This window comes from Aspergillus steynii (genome assembly GCF_002849105.1).
Source record: "Aspergillus steynii IBT 23096 chromosome Unknown P170scaffold_4, whole genome shotgun sequence".
In the NCBI taxonomy this organism is placed as follows: domain Eukaryota; kingdom Fungi; phylum Ascomycota; class Eurotiomycetes; order Eurotiales; family Aspergillaceae; genus Aspergillus; species Aspergillus steynii.
In genome coordinates, this window is record NW_020194401.1 from 724,583 (window position 1) to 739,817 (window position 15,235).

Genomic DNA, 15,235 nt, shown 5'->3' on the forward strand with positions numbered 1-15,235 from the left:
ATGATGGATGCTTTTCTTTTCCTTCAACAGGATTTAATAGCATGGTATACGGCGCAATTATCTCACGGGTTTGTTTCTGATATCGGTGCATGTACATACCGGAGTCTGGGGAGATAGCATCAGGTATTTAGTCTTAATACGAGAATGTACGAGCATGAGTAAGTCACCACGATGCTTCAGGTATCAATATCCATTCATCCAGTCTTCCTTCTGTCCCTATACTCCAAAGCACAAGCTCTACGACCTCCTCATCAACTTCCTCTGCGTCTCCACCTGCGCCTGATCCACCCACTCGTCAAACTTCCCTTCTCGATCCTTCATCCCCGCCACCCCCTTGACCATCTCCCCGATGAATCCCACAAAATTCGACCTCCGCAGCGTATTCTCCCACGCCCACCCCCTCCTCTTCCTCTCCTCCCTCTCCAGCATCTCCTGATCCCCAAACTCCCTCGCCTGCACCCTCAAATCCCTCGTCACCGCCATCAAATTAAACCGCGTCTCCCCCTCCGGATACCGCGCAATCCGCCGCTGCAGCACCTCAATCACCTTCTCCGGGAACTGCGCCCGCGCACACTCCCCATGACTAATCGGATACGGCTGCAGCCCATCCAACTCATACAGCTTCCCATTGACGGGCGTGTACGCAATGAAATGATACACATCGCCGTCGCCGTCGTTCGCGCCGCGCGCCACCTCGTCGACGAAGGGGCTGGCTCGCGCGAACGCGTTATGGGCTGTGCGCACGGTCTCTGAGTTCGAGAGCGCCTCGCCCCGTAGCTCTGCCGGGAATCCCGTCGTGAAGTCCTTGAAGGAGCGGAGCTCAGGCCCGATGTCGATCGGGGGGGTCGTAGTGTCTGTTGAGGAGAGGGAGGAGGAGTCCTGGTTCAGGATCACGGAGAGGATGGCCTGCGTGCCGCATGCGTTCTGGATCGTCTGCGCGGCGAAGAACACCGACTCGGATGCGGAGGTGTCGTAGCTGCCGTCGGCTGGGGCGGCGGTTGATTCGGGCTGGTGCGAGCGAAGCCATTTGAAGAGGAAGATGACGCCGTAGACGGGGCTGGGATCGGTGGAAGTTAGTTGTGAGGGTTAGGATGGTAGATGGGATGGGATGGGACGGGAAGGGGATACCTTAACGAGCGGATCGTGTCCGCATCTAACGAGATTAATTCCTCAAACTGGACATCTTTGACGCCGAGGTTCTCGATCAGCGAGGTGAAGACGCCCTGGTAGTTTCTGATGTTAGCGCTTGTGCTTAACGTGCAAGACAAGACCAGCGGTAGACGGACTCGACGCTGAGAAAGACAGAGAAAAGAAGGGGAGATACCTCGTCGGATTCAATCGTGCTCCAACCACCCGCTTCGGCCATGATTATTCGATTCGAAGGTAGTGAGTTCCTTAGGATGGGGGAGTGATGGAGATGAGCTTGACGCCGAATTGGGTTGCGGATGTTTGCCTGGTTTTACTAAGCGACGTCATCTTATGTAAGCGTCTGATCGACATGCTCGTCTCGAGGGGTTCTTTTTTATGCCTTCATGTGCCTTCATGAAGATGGTGAACACTGCACAGAGATTTGCTCTCGGCATCAGATAAATACGGCACAATGCTAATGGAGTGTCATGGCTCGTATTTTGCTGTCAGCCGGCGGAAGCACGGATCTGAGGATGGTTCGTCGTTTCTGTGAGCTAACGCAAAATCTGGGGATAATCGATGAATTTATCACTTGGTTTCATTCCTGTTATGGGGTTTGCAAGACTTGTTTTCCCAGAGAATTTAGTAGTACTCCATTATCAATAACACAGCTACGTTGAACACTGACATGATCTCATTGCTACTTTGCTTATCTCTGATCTGTACTGGCAGTATGTAAGCTCGAACACATGGCCGGAATCAGGATATTTACACACAGAGAAGGCTGATAATATAAGAAATACCAGAGAGTGTCTGCACATTAATCGATCATCAAATCGCTCGGTTGGTCTTCGATTCCAACCTGACAATAAGGGCTATGCTTCCTCATGATTGCCCATTTCTTGGCTTGATATAGAGAACTTGGCAGAATATTCAATTCACCGTTGGAATCACGTCATGCATGAGCGATGCCAGCATAGTACAACGACCTGTACCCTGTGAATTTTGGAAACAGCATTCATGGCGGATAAAACAGGTTTCCTGTCGGATTCAACTGCCCAATATAGGCCTCGACAGAGTTCTTTGGATGAACTCATTTGCCCTCAGGATGGCGAAGATTGTGGCAAGCCTCACTGGCTATGTATTTAAGGATGCTTAGAAGACGACCTATACATTATTATAATCTCGACAGCGTATGGTGACGATCGAATTGAAAGAAATGGAGTTGAAAAAGAGCGAGTCGGTCCAACTGACCGAACAAAGACGCAACAGTAAGAGCGCTTCGACTACGTCGATCTCCAAGGACAATGCTTCTATCACCAGGGATCATATTCTCCGACAGCCAGAGCAAGAAACCCCGGCAGTCCTGTCGCTTTTCCAACGCAAGAAGGGTCATCGTGACCCCAATTCTATTGCCACTCACCTTATCGACTTGGGAACGACACCGATGCGGCTATGGATCTACATCTTATAAATGGAAATACTACACGTAGTACTTTGTCAATGTATGTGCAGACACTATGAGCGATGAGCGAGATCAGAAATGAATTTTGACGACACTCGACTACGAGACTGACACTGAGTTCGAAGTGGAAGACTGGATGAAGAGGTCAAGTACCTCCGGGGTGTTTGTTGTAAACTCTTTTCTGCTTTTTTATACCGCCGTACTATATAGTTCTTCTTGTCTTTATACTGTTTGATAGAATCCAATAAAGGAATAAAGCATTTAAAAGCGTTTCTCTTATGCATGTAGAGAATCAGGCTCTATATGCAGGGTGTTTGTTACGTGCCAAAAGCAAAAATTAAGGAACTGCCGCGGTTCGAACGCGGGGCCTACAGATGAATTGCTCTGATTGCAATCTGCCGCTCTACCAGACTGAGCTACAGCTCCATTTGGATATATTAAGGTCCTAGTTTTGAGCACAGAACGGGCCTTGAATATGTATTAAAAGATGAAGTAGACTGTTTACTTCGGAGCATGTGGTTGGTTGGTGGGCTGGAGGGTCTACCGCCTTCGGGTGTTCTGCCGCTTTACCCCCGGTTTTTTCAGCCTTTTCTTACTGTTTGTGAAATAACCTTATTTTGTCATTATATACAGCGTAAGGCTTTTGTAGTAGATTAGGTTAGCCTACCTATGTATTGCTCAGTAGGCAGGCTACGTATGAAGGTTAGTCAACCGTTCTGGCCCAATCAGACAAATCTTCATCCGTATCTCATGTACCGGTACCGTCAGTAACACCAGACGGCCAACAAAAAAGAGGTATAAGCTACTTCGCATCCAACTGGGGGACACAAGGGCAGCACGAGTCACATGGTGCATATGTTACCCCGCCATTCTCCTACAGGATGCAACTGTTTGCTGACTCTGGTTTCTTCCTCTTCGAAACACAGCATGGCGTTAGAAAAAAGCAAACCACCCGCCCGCAACAATCTAAATGCGGAAGAGGTATATTCAGGAGCAGGCTTCCATCCCTTCTTGATTGAAATGCAGGACAAAACCATCCAGCATCTCTGGAACGCCCGCAGAGCACTAATGGGTGACACGCCTGATACTCTTGGGGATCCTGACCTGGAAGAGTATAGCTCTTTGAAAAAAATTCTCTCTCATTGCGGAACTTAGCGCGGATATCGACGCCAGGGTCGAAAAGGCCCAACACCGACAAAGAGAACAGCGCAAAACACAAATGCACAAAGCAACTCTCCTCATCAAAAATCTGGACCAACTTGAAGATATCAGTCAGAAACTTCGTCAGCAAAACTCCTCTTTGAAAGTGGTAGCCAGTGTGTGGAAGAGGCAGCTCCTCAATGCCGGCCTCCAACCCAAAAGCATAGTACACCGGTAGGTCCCTGGAGTGTCGGTGGCACCTAGTGTCCTTTTTCTTTTTTCTTTGGCGTTTTATAGACTAACAGGAGGTTCTTTTAAAGCCCTCTAGAACCTGTGGACCCTTCCGCAAATGCAACAGACAATCCAGTTTCTGCCTCCCATGATACTCCTTCGTCGACTGCACCAGAACCAGAAGTGGTGGGACAGGGGTATACCCTGTCAACGAACAGTATTCCTGTTGATATTCAGGATTCGTCCGCTGCCGAAGATGATGACGCGGATACTGTCTTGTCAACAACAAACTTGGAGTCAAGTACTAGAGGTCTTTTTCCAAGCACTCAGACGCAAATCATCTGTTTCCCAGTTCCAGTCGCAAACTGGACCGGGTCTAGTCCAGCATTCGAGTACGCATTTAGCGATAATATCCTGATAACGCCCAATGCTCTGTACAATCCCGGTATTCGAAACCACCCTGCGGCGCCTAGATCCAAAACTGTGAACGCGCGCTCAGGAAACAGGAAGATCGCAATCTCAATATCGGCGGATCACCCCGCCACCGTGCAGCGCCTGGACCACGACAAAATCATCTATCCAGAGACGCAGCGCTATTCGATCGGATACACCCAGAGTAATGGCAACGGCCAATTAGAACTCCCCCTGCCATTGACGCTTGAGGAAATGTTTACCGGTGTTACGAAAGAAGCGACCTTCTTCAGAATCCAGGGCCGTGAGAAAAATGGTGCTCTGAAGAGACGCCGAGTAACCATGAAACTCACTATTGATCCAGGCGTTCGCGGCGGGAGAACTATGCGGTATGAGAATGGGGGAAACATCACCACCACGGGGCCTCAGGACGTTTGTTTTACGGTCTACGAGGTATGAAACACACCCGCTCGCTGTGTACTCTTTGTGTACGCATATTTGCTTACTAAATGTCACAAGATCGAGCACCCCATCTATCAGCGAGATCACTCAACCCTCAAGATGTTCTATAGAGGGCGTCATATCCGGGAATGTAACTTGATTACCTTCACCAGCGTTGATGGTACGCGGCGATCCGTGAGATTCAGGATGTGGGATTGGCATCCCATAATATACGGATTGGGAATGCCTATACAGGGTCTGGGAAATGGTAAAAGACGGGGAGATATAATGATTTATCCTGAGGAAACTCGGGACGAAGGGCATGAAACCTAAGATGGAGCAGCTGCGAAGGAATTAGAATTTCAAAGACTTATGCTTTTGAAGATATCCTTGGACTTAATCCGGTTACAGAACGTATGCAATCCTTGTGGAACTCCCAGGTAATGTGGGGTGAAACCGCGAAAGTAGATCCGCCCCGCCGTCAATTGATCTCCCGCTAAAGGAGCGCTGAATCGTAGGCGAACGCCTGAGGATCAACAAAACTTTCGCTGTTACGTATCCTTCTTTACCATGCTACTATAACCACCGAGGTACTTTGGCGAAGTGGTACTGGTAGTTGGTTAGCAAGGAGGTGATTAGCACGCTTGTACCTCAATTCAGTGCTTCAAACTCGGGAGGAATAAGGGGAAATGACCTCTCAGATTCCAACATCTGTGTTTTTGCTTACGCTTACAAGCAGACCGATTGCAATGCCCACTGACAAATCACATCCTTTAGGCGTGGACGATGCCTGTTAGTAGCTGCAGGATTATCTAATAAGAGCCAAAGCCCGGAACGGGGCTGGAAACTTGACCCTGGGGAGTGAGCTGGTGCGTCGTCGAAGGACAATTAACAGACTGTTCATAACAAACTTAAGGTCTGTGGGAAACGACTTATGATTTGGCGCAAATTGCGTTATGAACGGCTCGAGGGCTTGGATCGACCCGAACGACCCGGTATCTATGCCAGAACCAGTCAAATATCCAACCATCGATGCAAGACGAAGCACATACACCCGGTACATCAGATACCCCAGAGCAAACACCACCGTGCAGTATGCAAGAAGTGTGGTTGCCTCTTCCTTCCATGCTCTGGTCACATCGGAAATGCGCTTTCGAAACCCCATCGCCACAGATGCAAAGACTTGTGCTTGCACGCTCTAGTGCTGCTGCCCAGATATGCCGAGAGCACCGGCTCTCGTCTCAATTTATGCTGTGTCATGATTGAGTGCCCATGTTCTTTTCTCGTTTTAGTTGCCCTGTCGATTCGAGAACGGATCTCACTCCGGATTTTCCTCGATATCAGTCCTGAGCTTAAGGGACACGGCAAATACTTATGAAGTATTGCGTGCTTGAGCTGGTCCTGACGCCAATTTAAACCAAACAGCCTAGTCCAACCCCACATAAACGAATCCCGACTATCGATTGTGACCACACAACGAGAGGATGCGGAAACGAGGCGGATTTGCGGCGGGAAACAACGGCAGGGCTTCCGAGATGCACGAAGTAATGAAGACGAGGATTCAGGTTGACATCCTGTCAAGACGTAATATGTGTCTGCCGTCCTCCGGCCACGTTCTTTTCAATTGACCGCGTCCATCACGATGTCGACGCCCGCGAAAAAAAATACTCTCCTACTCGTGGCCGATGATCTCGGCAAGTATCTAGGAGCTTATGGCTGCGAATCCGTCGTCACGCCAAATGTCGACCGTCTGGCTGCCGAGGGAACACGCTCCGACTATGCGTTTGCCAGCACGGCCTCGTGCAGTGGCAGCCGCAGCACGATATACACGGGCCTGCACACGCATGAAAACGGGCAGTTTGGGCTGCTGCAGAGCTTCTTCACCACCCATTCGCATATCGATAGCAACGCGACGTTGTTCAACAACCCAAGGTATCTCACGGGGTGAGAAGGGCCCACCTATTTAGCCATGAACGTCACTAACTCCACTATCTGGTCTCATCGGCAAATGCCTTGTCGGTCCCCCCGAAGTATACCCCTGGCATGTCTGCTAGGAAGCCGCCAAAACGCTACCCCGCGACGTCGCATGGATGGCAGACCGCGCGGAGGCATTCATGGAGCGCGCCGAAGCTGAACGATAGCTGTTCTTTCTAACCGCCGCATTCCACGATCCGCACCGCGACTTAACCCGCGGAATGGGAGGAAGGATACTCTTATGCCGGATAGGTTTGATCCGGACCCGGAGAATCCGGGGACGAGAGAGGGGAGGGGTATCAGGTTATTGAATCGAGGGTTGGGTTTGAGTAGAGTTTAGTTTGTTTAGCTGGGTATGTAGATGTTGAGAGGCTTCTGTTTGATATATCATCTAGTTAGAAATTAATAGACTACAAAATCACCGACTGTGCTTGAAAGTGACGGACATTTTACAGTATTCAAACCTATAATTCGAGTTTCGATTATATTATAACGCAGAAGTGGACTGAAAGAACCAGACAAATTGATGTACTGTAGTCAACGCACAATGCCCCAAAACGCATCTGCTTTCGCATATTATTCTCCTGAGTGCTACACCATAGACAGGGCACTATTCTAGCTCCCATCTACTATCTAAACACGTCAGTGAACTAATTATACCCACAGATCCCACATCCAGCACACCATCCAACAGACAAACACAAACACCCAGATACCCGATACCCAACCACCACCACAAACAAACTAACCAAAGCACCAAGAAAGCAATCAAGCAAGGTAAGCAAGCAAGTAATCTTCACCCCAACCCCTCCTCAACCGGGGTGATGATTTATTTCCCGACATCTGCAGGCCATCGTATTCCTCCCCGCCTCGCTTCTAATCCCTGTTTCGAGAATAGACTCATTTGGTATTCCCTGTCGAGAGAAAAGGAGTGCATGCATAAACCACATGGCCTGATCCTGATCCTGATCCTGGTCTGAACTTGACCTTGACCTTACCCTACAGCATCTAGTCAGTCATCTGATCGATCATTCCATCATGATCGGATCCTCGGTCTTGCTCTTCTCGTGGGGTCCAAGTCTCTCTGAGAAAATGTAAATGTAAATGCAGACTAAAATATAATCTACAAGGGAGTGAATGGTTTTCGGCCCCAAGTTGGCCCCGCCGTTCCTGGATTGAAGTAAGTCGGGAGTGTGAAATTCCCGGTCGAGAGGAGACTGCAGTGGTTTTTAGCCAGTAGCCTTTCCTCTACTGTAGGGGTCTAGTGGTTAGTTTGTGTTTAGTGTCTAGTTGCCTCGTCGATTCAATCCAGCCCCCTCCCTCACTCGTATCCAGTCCAGTAACACGCCCGGTGGATATCTAAGAACCGTCTAAGTTCTGACTTCGTGAGTATCCCATCTTCTAACTGGTGAAGACCCCTCTCCTCTCCTCTTCTAATTTAGTCAATAGACCCAGACCCAGAATCCTATTCTATATTTAACCATTGTATACCCTCCCACGTGGTTGCGGATCGTCATGACCTCAGAGAGATAACTAGTACTAGGTGAAGATGGCCCCCAACCTCATCCCTTGCCAAGTAAACCCCCCAAGTCAAGTCTTCATGAAGCCCTTCTTCCTTTTCCCCGAGCCCCTCGTCGAGACTAACGATCGTCTGTCGATCCGTTCGTTTCAGGTCTCCAAGTGGTTAGATCAGGGTCCATCGTGGGTTATTTTTACTCTACGCCGGACGCTGTAAGTACATTCTGCTAGACTAGGCTGGTTTCCGATCTAAGGTTGAGAATTCTGGAGATCACAATTAAACGATGTTCAACACGAGAACTCATGCAGTAGGGTATATACTAAATTAAACTAATTCGAAAGTCGAAATAACATTTTGAATCCTGGTATCAAAATTCCCATGCTCATAGGCTTCATTCCGGTCCTTGATCTCCTCGAGATCCGCGCGGTATCATAACGAGTATTCAAAGAGATGCGAGACAAATTCACAAGTAAATAAAAAAAAATCCAATCCCGGAAACCAGACACAAACAAACAACCGGATGGCCACTCAGGCCCCATGTCAGATAGAACAGCCCCCATCCTCTCTATTCGCCGTAGAAGTTAATGCAAGTCAAGCTCAGACCCAATCAAAATGCCTTTTCGGTCAGATGGTATAAATAGACATGTAGAAAAAAAAAAGAAAGCAAACGTGCGCTAAAAATAAATCAACTCCTGCACGCCGGTTTACGTGCAGATACTTCCGTTCCAGACGGGCTCGGGCCCGCTGAACCCCCCGACCATTGCATGGGGCTCCTCGTAATACCCCAGATCCATTCCCAGCGACGTATCCACTCCGCCGCACGCCACGTCGTCAATATACGGTGGGAAAGCGGGTGAATGCTGAAGTGATCCGTTGTGGTGGCTATAGTCGGAGAGGTCCTCGCGAGGATCCGACAGTAGCCGGGGGGACGGTGGATAGAGACTCTGGGTGCCCGGAGCGGTGACGTACGTGCCCGTCACGTCAAACGGGGAATTGGCAATGGTGACTGCCGGTGGGGATTGCAAAGGCGGGGTGTAGGGAGCGTAGGTGGCGGAGGTGGAGGACGGCGAGGACGAGGAGGCGAGGCGGTAATCTTGGATGTTATGGTACGGGCTCGGGGGCGCCGGGGAGTAATGGTCGATCGAGGTCCGCGGGGACCACTGAAGGCGACTCTTGTACTTGGCCACAATATGTCGCGGCAATTCCATCAGAGCCGAGGCAACCTGCAGATCGGGGTTGAACGGATCTGCCGCGCTTCGTGTGACAATGATGCGGTAGATCTCCTCAATCGGTGCGACAGACAGCGGGCCTAGATACGCCCCTCCTAGGTCGGGGAACAGGCTGTCCAACGTCACGCCAATGCCGAAAAACTGAGCGATGATGGCGAGCGCTCCGAAATCCGCTTCGCCGCCCCGGAGCATGGCCGGGGGCAACCAAAACAGCCACCTGCGCAGCGGCTGCACACGCTCGAAAGCCTGCTCGGGGGTCTGCGACAAAAGATCTCTCTGGAAATGGCGTACAAAGTCGAGGAGCTCTCCGATTCGGCGATAATGCTCGGGGTTGTGACCGACGCGCTTCTGGACGTTTTGAAGGGCCAGAATGGTGTGCTCGAGACTGGCGAGGTCCTCATCTTGGAACTGATACCCAGTCATGACCGGAGTATTGGTGCATCCTAGATACCGTTGATTTTCCAAGAACATGGCCAGCTCCGATTCCTGCTTCCACATCGGAGGCATCGAATTCAACACCGTCGTGAGGCCCTGCTGCAGAGAAGCCCAACTTTGCCTAGATAGCTGTCAGCGTTTGCTTTCCATTCCGGACTGAGAGAAATATACCATTCGGAGGCCTGCCAGGAGAGAAGAATCGACGCAGCCAAAATCGCCTCGCAGTTTGTCCTCGAAAAGGCGCCGATGGCCTTGTGCAGGCCCTGGATCGCAACGCCGCGGTGGTGATAAGCCAGTTGTTTGGTCTCTTTATTTCGAGTGATCCAGGCAAGGTGGGAGGCGGACAGAGTCAGAATCGAGCTCATAACGAAGTCATGAGACAATGCGGTGGAGAGAAATCTGCGATTGATTTAGCCTTTGAAGCCACCCAATATATTATCTGCTGGTCTTACGATGGCATCTTCTGCGCCCAGATGGTACAGTTGCTGAAGCCGCGACGATGGAGATCGATCGAGAGTCCGATGATGTGATGGATCAGGCGGAGGTCGGTTCGCGACAGTCGGCTCCAACCGCTGCGCGGGAAGTGTACCAGCTCGGGGAAGGGGGGCACGCCGGTGATGTGCCAGTTCTTGATTTCCACCTCGATCTCGGCGGACATGAGAAGGTCGGGGACTTTGCGGGAGGAGGTTTCGTCGTGGACGGTTGCGACGTCCATGTAATCGCAGCGGCAGTTGTGCTTGGTGCAATTCCGGCTACTGATGATTAGCTTCTTCACCACGACAGATGTCTATCCTCAGTGCATACCATTGCGGGAAGCTCTCGTCGCATCGGATATGGCGTCTCTTGCAGGTTTTGCAGCCGAAGCGAGACTTGGTGTGGCTCTTGCGGGGAGGACCACCACCGGGACCGGCCATGATGTCTGAGGGAAGAGGCTGAAGGAAGAAGATAGGTTTGACGAGTGGAGGCTACCGACGGCAGCCAAGGTGTAAGTGGAGAAAGACGAGAACCGATGAACTCGTCGAGCAGTATATAGACAGTAGCAGCAGCGAGGGGTAAGGAAGCAGGTGGAGGTAAGGACCAAGAAGGTGGAGGAGGACGAGGAATGGAGGGAGAGTATATAGGCGGCCCAAGACTCAGGCGATGCCAAATCCAAAAATAACCTCGAGCCGCAGCCCCAAGGTGGAGGACGGCGACCAGGAGATGAAGAACGGAAGCACGTGGAGAATACGAGAAAACGGTAAGGGACTGAGGGCCAGAGGTCGGGGGATAAATTTTAGTTCGAGGGTCGACAGCAGTCAGGCAGGAACCGGCGGAGGACGAGTATAAGAGGTGCAGGACGAAAGAATACTAGCAGCGCTCCAGCCGGCCGGTAAGAATGCCTGCAGCCACTGGCGCTCAGCTGAAGGATCCGATTTTGGGGGAATTACAATCAATAATCAAATTCCAGGAAAAAGGAACAATGGCGGGCAATAATAATAAATCAATAAATAAAACGAGTATCAGATAATCAAACTTAGGACGAGCACAGCACGATCCTAAGCCTGGATCAAAAATAAAAGGCAAAAATAATAATAATAAAATAAGAAATAAAGTAAAATAAAGGAATCCGAAAAAATAAATAAAATCGATCAAATCAAACTAGTTGTCAATCTCTGGAATCTGTTCGAGCGCCACGAGACAAGCCGGTCAGACGCTGATCGACTGGACAATGTACAAGATCTCAAGAGACGAAAAAGAAAAGAGATATACGGAGGAGTCACTCGGAAGGACGTGACGGTGGGGAAGACGAGCGAAGGCAAAGGAAAAGCGCGAGAACCATAATAGGAGTAATAATCTAAGGGACTCCGGAGTGGACTGGGAGTGTTGAGCCTCTTGCTCCCGCGTTATGGCCGATTATTTGATTTCCATCCGTTTTATTTCTCTTTCCTCCGTCTGCGATGGATGTACTGCGTACTTCTCCAATAACCCGACGAGGAAAGGCGTGTCCGGACCGGTCTGGAATGACCCCCCGTCGGTTCAGCTGGAGGGGGTCAGGCTGGACCGCCAATCAGAGGAATCCTCAGACTCATCCTGGGCCACATGGCAGCACCACCACCACCCATCCATCACCCTTTCGGTCCCCTGCACGGCCTCCCTAGTGGCTCACCAGGGATGCTTGGACCGTGGACTTGCCAAAGGCGGAGTCTAATTTGACGGGTTTTTTATTCTTTTCTTTTCTCTTGATTTTTTTTTTTTTTTTTTTGGTGGAATTCTTTTCTTTTATTTTTATTTTTATTTTTATTTCTTTTTATTTTTCTGGCCCGTCTGGACGGGGAAGAGAACTCTGATCGCGGTTTTACTTTTGACAGAACATCCCCCATTCACCCTCTGTCCTCCTATTCTTCTCCCGCCAAAATGATCAATCCACACGGAGTGGGCTGGCCGCCAAGCTCCGTCTCATCTTATTTTTCCTCCCTGGCCGGAGTAGGTAAGGTTTGAGGAGACCGTCTAAGCCTCGCTCTCTCCCACAGATGCCAGAACTCTCGCAGATCTCGGCTTTTCGTTCTATTCGAGACTCTGGCCCTGGCATCGTCACCCCAGCCCGACCGCTCTTGATTACTGATGGTATTAATAATGTCATCTGCCAGACCTCGCCATCATAACGTTATTCCCGCCTTCAACCAGAGGGAAAGCAAAAAACCAGAAAAAAAAAAGGTCACATTCCCCGCCAAGCCCGTGGCAGCGGAATCCTTAACCATAGCTCTGCTTAGTTTGAGTTGGACCCAAAAAGTCGGACGACAAGTCAACGACTGACGGGCGACGGGGACGAGCCGAGAACCTGCCCTTTGGGGATAAGGCTGGGTGGGGAAGCCTGAGCAGATTTGCGATGGAGCATCCAAGCCAACGGCGGGTTGTCTGTCCTGTGGTTCCTGACTGCCGCTAGGAGCTCGCCTTTTGCAATGACACCCGCTGGACTGGCCAGGCCTGGACGGCGGTTTAGTCATGGATTCGGCGGGGTCGGTATGCCTGCAGTCCTGCGTAGGGGACATGTGCCATGTAGCGGAAATATAGGAAGATGGAATATTCCATAAGCAGTTTATTTCATATCACATCACCAGATGACTCTTATCACATACTCCATACACTGTAAGCTCTATCAGAATATCAAAGGATTTAGATCCAATCCTCACGGTATCACGGAGGTCCGAATCCGTCTCTGACTAATTTACCGCCATTAACCAATTAACCAACTACTGCGTACGTTCCCACCTGCAGGTTTACTTCCTAACGCGGAGGACTAGTGACGGGGGGAGCGCTTCCATGAAATCACCGATCTTCCCTTTTCCCGGCCACGGTCACGGTGATCGTCTAACTAACCCCTAAAGTAAGGTCCAGTCAATCCTTCGCCCCGTCCCTGTCCTGGGTCCGCTACTTAGTCCCTCTGGCTCTAGTCCGGTTTAGTGAGATCCGCAGGGAACAGAAAGCAAGAAGGCCCTAGCCTAGTCCTACTGCGTCTGGGGGGTTGGAAGTATATTGACTCTGAGGGTTGAACGAGCGTCGATGAAACGCGCTCCGTACGCCCATGCAAGACTTATCTAGGCTCGGCTCACTACTGTACGATCTAGGGGCTTTTCCTACATATTTCGAACGCGACCTGTATGTGGTTTTGACATGGCCGACCGACCGCGTGTGGGTGAGATTGTTGCATTTGCATGGATACTGGACATCCTCCTCCCCTTGCCTCGACCTGGAGGGCTTGCCGTTTCTCGCGTGGCCTTTTGCAGAAGAGCGGTCGCTTGCTCAGCCCGGAGTTTCTTTTCTTTTTCTTTGTCTTTTTTCTTTTTGCTCATCCTCCGTGTGGCCATGGTCATGCCCGAGAAATGCGAAAGCTTCCATCAAGGCTGCCTTGCAAGGCAGACTTCTAAACCGAACCCCGTGCACTGTCTATTACTGTCTATTACTCCATAGAGGAGGGGACGCGAACCCTCCACCACCGATGTAATCTAAATTAATCAATGGAATCCACCACATCGTCCCGTGAAGCATCGTCCGCCGGACTTGAAAATCCACCGGAGTGTATGAAACCACACTAACGAGGGCCACCTCATGGTCATGTAACAACCTTATTGCCGCACTGGGATGGACCCTGTTTTCTGTAGTCCTGTAGTCCACCACACAGGTCGCCAGTGTGGAAATCAAGTCTCCTCTGGCCTCTGTCTGCCAGTCTACCTGCTCGACGGAAAGTTTCATCTCCCCCCTGGTGGGTGGTTTTTTTTTTTTTTTTTTTTTTTTTTCCCTCGTGCGCCGTTTTATCCCGACACTAAGGCAGTAGATGCAGATGTGCCGGAAGTTTTGCTGTTTTTTCTAGGCTATCATAGCGAACTAAGTAGGTAACTAAGGATAACTAGAAAAGTAAACAAACAGTAGCCTTGTTTGATCCTTCTTTCTTTGCTTTTTAGCTCTCTTTTCTTTTTCAGTTTTTTTTTTCTCCGATTCCCTTTCCTTTCTAGTTTCCACCCCCATTTTAAGTGGACCAGGAGAGATCCCCTACTCTTACTCCTAGAGCCCTAGCACTCGGACTAAAGCATGGAAGATGTCCTTTCGCCATTCTATTCCTGACGTACCTTATCTTAGCACGATGGCCGTAGACTCAAAGCGGACAAAACAAGCGAGTCTCGATCCTGCCAGAAGTCGCAGTCAGAACCTCAATAGTGTCTGTCTTATCGACGGCAAGTCTTGTTCTTTGACGGGGGTTAGGGAATGAAATAGCAGCGGCACGCAGATGGTCGTTCGCCATGTCTCATCTCAATGGGAATACCGAGGCGAGATGGTGTAACGCGGAAGTCCCGGAGGTCGGCCATACCTCGCATACAATAAACATGCCGACAAAGAAAGGCGGCAGGCAGCCTTACTTTGGCGGCCCCTCCGGCAAGACATTGGTCTGGTATGCCCAAGGATATTAAAATAACGTCAACATATGAACAATAATGAACATCCAGAGGACGAAGTACGAAGTAGGCCAGTCTAGTAGTAGGTCCTACGTAATCGACGAGATTGACTCAACCCGTTAACACAGATATGCCTCACGAAGGTTTCCTAGAACGAGGCTGCCAAAGTGTAAAGTCGCTAGTCTCCACAGGGTGACTACTCCGTCGAGCGATAGCCTCGGATACACCACGGGTGGACGGAGCAAATGGCATCCCACTGACAGCGACGACGTTGAGTCACGTTGACCCCGTCGTGGACGAATCCACCCATCGCCCAGGCATCTTGGCCTGGTCC

The 15,235-nt window shown here is 50.3% G+C and overlaps 5 protein-coding genes and 1 non-coding gene across 6 annotated transcripts; 2 read left to right on the forward strand and 4 right to left on the reverse strand.

Moving 5' to 3' along the window:
- Positions 1–143: 143 nt before the first annotated feature.
- Positions 144–1,604, reverse strand: P170DRAFT_383166 (putative 26S proteasome-associated ubiquitin C-terminal hydrolase). Its single transcript, XM_024845633.1, has 3 exons — positions 1,325–1,604; positions 1,129–1,223; positions 144–1,057 (listed from the first exon to the last, which is right to left on the reverse strand). Exons 1-3 carry the CDS (start codon positions 1,364–1,366, stop codon positions 238–240), a joined length of 957 nt encoding a protein of 318 aa, XP_024704154.1. The 5' UTR covers positions 1,367–1,604; the 3' UTR covers positions 144–237.
- A 1,329-nt stretch (positions 1,605–2,933) lies between these two features.
- Positions 2,934–3,019, reverse strand: P170DRAFT_t112. Its single transcript has one exon. It is a non-coding gene; the product is annotated as a tRNA-Cys (tRNA).
- A 501-nt stretch (positions 3,020–3,520) lies between these two features.
- Positions 3,521–5,613, forward strand: P170DRAFT_509518 (uncharacterized protein; the record flags this gene model as incomplete). Its single annotated transcript, XM_024854684.1, has 5 exons — positions 3,521–3,705; positions 3,749–3,967; positions 4,054–4,828; positions 4,895–4,997; positions 5,594–5,613. The coding sequence occupies 5 exons, from the start codon at positions 3,521–3,523 to the stop codon at positions 5,611–5,613; spliced, it is 1,302 nt and encodes a 433-aa protein (XP_024704155.1).
- An 845-nt stretch (positions 5,614–6,458) lies between these two features.
- On the forward strand, positions 6,459–7,143 carry P170DRAFT_509519 (uncharacterized protein; the record flags this gene model as incomplete). Its single annotated transcript, XM_024854685.1, has 1 exon — positions 6,459–7,143. One exon carries the CDS (start codon positions 6,459–6,461, stop codon positions 6,762–6,764), a length of 306 nt encoding a protein of 101 aa, XP_024704156.1. The 3' UTR covers positions 6,765–7,143.
- A 1,870-nt stretch (positions 7,144–9,013) lies between these two features.
- Positions 9,014–10,887, reverse strand: P170DRAFT_356507 (putative C6 transcription factor RosA-like; the record flags this gene model as incomplete). The annotated part of the gene is made up of 4 exons (XM_024844154.1): positions 9,014–10,094; positions 10,145–10,372; positions 10,426–10,725; positions 10,778–10,887. 4 exons carry the CDS (start codon positions 10,885–10,887, stop codon positions 9,014–9,016), a joined length of 1,719 nt encoding a protein of 572 aa, XP_024704157.1.
- A 1,494-nt stretch (positions 10,888–12,381) lies between these two features.
- Positions 12,382–13,092, reverse strand: P170DRAFT_436528 (uncharacterized protein). The gene has a single exon (XM_024849174.1). It carries the CDS (start codon positions 13,000–13,002, stop codon positions 12,610–12,612), a length of 393 nt encoding a protein of 130 aa, XP_024704158.1. The 5' UTR covers positions 13,003–13,092; the 3' UTR covers positions 12,382–12,609.
- Positions 13,093–15,235: the final 2,143 nt, after the last annotated feature.

Bases quoted from the DNA above. Each gene is read 5' to 3' on its own strand.
- P170DRAFT_383166 (XM_024845633.1), bottom strand. From the start codon at position 1,366: ATGGCCGAAGCGGGTGGTTGGAGCACGATTGAATCCGACGAG. The intron at 1,224-1,324 runs GTATCTCCCCTT...AGAAACTACCAG, and splicing joins GCACGATTGAATCCGACGAG to GGCGTCTTCACCTCGCTGAT. The intron at 1,058-1,128 runs GTATCCCCTTCC...CACCGATCCCAG, and splicing joins GACACGATCCGCTCGTTAAG to CCCCGTCTACGGCGTCATCT.
- P170DRAFT_436528 (XM_024849174.1), bottom strand. From the start codon at position 13,002: ATGTCCCCTACGCAGGACTGCAGGCATACCGACCCCGCCGAATCCATG.